Raw genomic sequence first — 2,927 nt, forward strand, 5'->3', positions numbered from 1 at the left:
GTACAGTAGGGTAGTGAAAGCCATAGGTTCACGCACCAACACCTTAATTAAATCCGATCATTGAAGAAAGTAAGAAAATAATAATCAAATGTGATAAAATGTATGCTTTGGGTTTGAAGTCACCATGCAGGTAGACCTCTGTAGTTAAGAGCACCAGTAAAAGCAGAAAAAAATAAAATCATTCCACAATTCGAGAGAGGGAGTGAGAGCCCAGTTATAAATATCTAGAGCAAACCAATTTTCTGTGGAAATAAGCATACCTCCTTTGATCCGGGTTCAACGGAGGTATATAACCAGTGTATGAAATATGTTTATCTTTCAGGCAATGGTCTGACCACGTTCCTCGACATTTTCGAACGTCATCGCGCACCGGCAACACGAGTGATTCGCTTCCGCTGCACGCCGCTCTCGACGGCCCAGGAACTCTTCTCGTGCATGATTGGCGATCTCCTCCCGTCTACTCCGCCAGCTGACCAATCAGCGTCCTCTACCGGCAACGATGAGGAAAGTCCGATTCATGATTGTCTGGATTCCAGCATGGCACAGAGAGACTCACTCGATAACATTCCGATTCTCGCTCCGGGTGACGAAGGGTTTTCTCTCTTGATCCTGGAAGATGTTCATCTGCAGCTGGATGCTGGCGGTACACTGGGAACCATCTGGGAAATATTCAGGTACAGTTTGGGATCAGAGTTAGAGGCGTCACTGATCGCACTTCCACTGACTGTTTTCTTACTTTCCTGTTTGCTATTTTGGAGATTCCTCATAAATATTATTTAACTATTAAGAAAGCAACGATCAATGTCTTTGTATTCATACACTTAGACGAATTTTATATTTAATTACGATCCAAACAAAGCAATAAAATTGAAGCCATGACATGATACTTCTTCACAAAAAATGAAAATAGAAAAAAAAGCAAAACATTTATTTACCTTCCCCCCAGACACATGGTGGAATATGGCGAGGTCGTGTGTCCTTCTTCAGGAACAAGGTATCGCTTGCAGAGGGTAGTACCCCTCCTGGCGCTCTCCTGCCATGCCCTTCCCGACCAGCACGTGCCCGCGAGGATCCTCAGGCACTGCGTGGTCATGGGCGTCCCTTGCATTTCGTCGCGGTCTTGTGAACACGTTGTTAAGGTCAGAGGAAGGCCAGATGTTGCGTGATAAGAATGAAATAAGAATTAGGAAGTGAATATCGTAGGCTTTCGTTATGTGTGTTTCCGTTTTCTGTGGGCATCAACTCCGAGAACTTAGAAGATTGCCGGGGATATGTAATGTCATGAAATAGAGGTGGATTAGCATGTGGTTTCTGAGGGTTAAAAAGCTTTCATGATTAGTTTCAATGAGATCTTGTAATGTACTTATGGAATATGGCAACATTATATATACACGTCCTGTTTGTTTTTTTATCGTCAAGATAGAAAAAAATTACTTTTGATAATATTACCTGTACGGTAATATGCTGTTTTTTTTTAATCAGTTTTATGGTTTAATGAAAAATTATTGTGCCTAACCATGCAATGGCGTTTTTAGGTATCGCTGCAGGACGTGTTAGCTGAGCTGGACGAGGAAAATTTCCAGCCGGACGCTACCAGGGACGTTGTCGTCGAGCTGTACCAAGGCCTCGGCGCGTCGTCACGACCTCAGACGGGTTCGCGACCACGAACCGCGTCGAGAACCCGGGCTTCCTCTCGACCGCAAACAGCCTCGCGTTCACGCCCCTCATCCAGACCCCAAACGGCCTCGCGGTCTCGGGCTTCGTCGAGGCCACGGACCGCTTCGAGACCCCAGACAGCCTCCCGTCCGGCCACGGCAGAGCCCCCGGACGAGGCGACGGAAGGCCCTCTCAGCGGCCCGGCCTCTGACAAGGGCTCGGCCAAGAACTCGTTCGACTTGCCCGACCTGGACACAAGCTCGAGCAACGGCGGCCGCCTGGACACAGGCAGGAAGAGCCGCAGCGCCAGTCCTCGCAACACCCTCCCGAACCTACATCACCTCCTGCAGCTGACGGAGGCGCTGCGGAAGAACGCTCGTCTCCTGCAGATGACACTAGGACAATCAGCGTCCCTCATCGCCTTTGAAGCTCGCAGGATCTTTTCCTCTGTCGTCGAAAGCGAAGAAGAACTCTCCGACCGGGTCTTCAAGATCGTCAAGAACAAATTCGAAGAGGTACGCGGGACACTTCAATTCACATTAAATTTTATGTCTGTATAATAAAAATACGGCTAATAATGTATCCCTACATTACAACCAATATGTGTAGTAGCTACATATGTAAAAAAAGCACAAGAATACCATATATATTTTTAGACGCCTATTGACACTATGTTGTCAGAAAATCATGCCAGTTGCTACTAAAGGTAACACTGTCTTCCGTGCGAGCAGCTGGAGGAGGGCCTGGCGTGGTGGCCGGGGCAGACGGAGGAAGGCAAGAAGATGATGACACACGCGAAAGACTACAACGAGTTCGTAAAAAATATCCAGGTAAATACACGTGCCCTTTTTTCTTATACTTCATTTTTTTACGTGATGTTCAAGCTGCTTGTTCTGCAAACTGATATAAGAAGCAAAATATATATGATGTTAATGCATGGTTTCGTCTTCTGTCTCAGTACCCCGACGGCCTGCAGCAGATCATGTTCACACAAGCCCATTTTATGGCTTTGCTCAAACTCGTGATCACGATGGAGACCTTCTGGAGCCACGCCGTTGTAGTCGGGCCGCCTGGGGTGGGCAAACTGTCACTGGTCAAGCTAGCTGCCCATTATACTAGGGCAAGGTAATTATACACATCAGACCTTTAGATGAACAGGACCATGATGGATACTTTAGATTAATTCTCTCAACTTCTTTCAACTTCTTTTTCTGCACCAGAGTCTACCACCTCGATGACTACCGCGACGAAGCCAGTCGTGTGGGAGCAGT

General features: G+C 47.0%; 1 protein-coding gene across 1 annotated transcript in view; it reads left to right on the forward strand.

The window, feature by feature from the left end:
* Window positions 1-2,927, forward strand: part of LOC119582193 — a 13,488-nt gene that overhangs the window by 7,652 nt on the left and 2,909 nt on the right. Inside the window, exons 9-14 of the mRNA XM_037930427.1 lie at window positions 323-674; window positions 947-1,139; window positions 1,536-2,171; window positions 2,388-2,486; window positions 2,615-2,781; window positions 2,877-2,914. Coding sequence (XP_037786355.1) covers window positions 323-674; window positions 947-1,139; window positions 1,536-2,171; window positions 2,388-2,486; window positions 2,615-2,781; window positions 2,877-2,914 — 1,485 coding nt within the window. The remainder of the gene's footprint in view (window positions 1-322; window positions 675-946; window positions 1,140-1,535; window positions 2,172-2,387; window positions 2,487-2,614; window positions 2,782-2,876; window positions 2,915-2,927) is intronic.

The sequence above is a fragment of the Penaeus monodon genome, chromosome 15 (genome assembly GCF_015228065.2).
Source record: "Penaeus monodon isolate SGIC_2016 chromosome 15, NSTDA_Pmon_1, whole genome shotgun sequence".
Lineage (NCBI taxonomy): Eukaryota > Metazoa > Arthropoda > Malacostraca > Decapoda > Penaeidae > Penaeus > Penaeus monodon.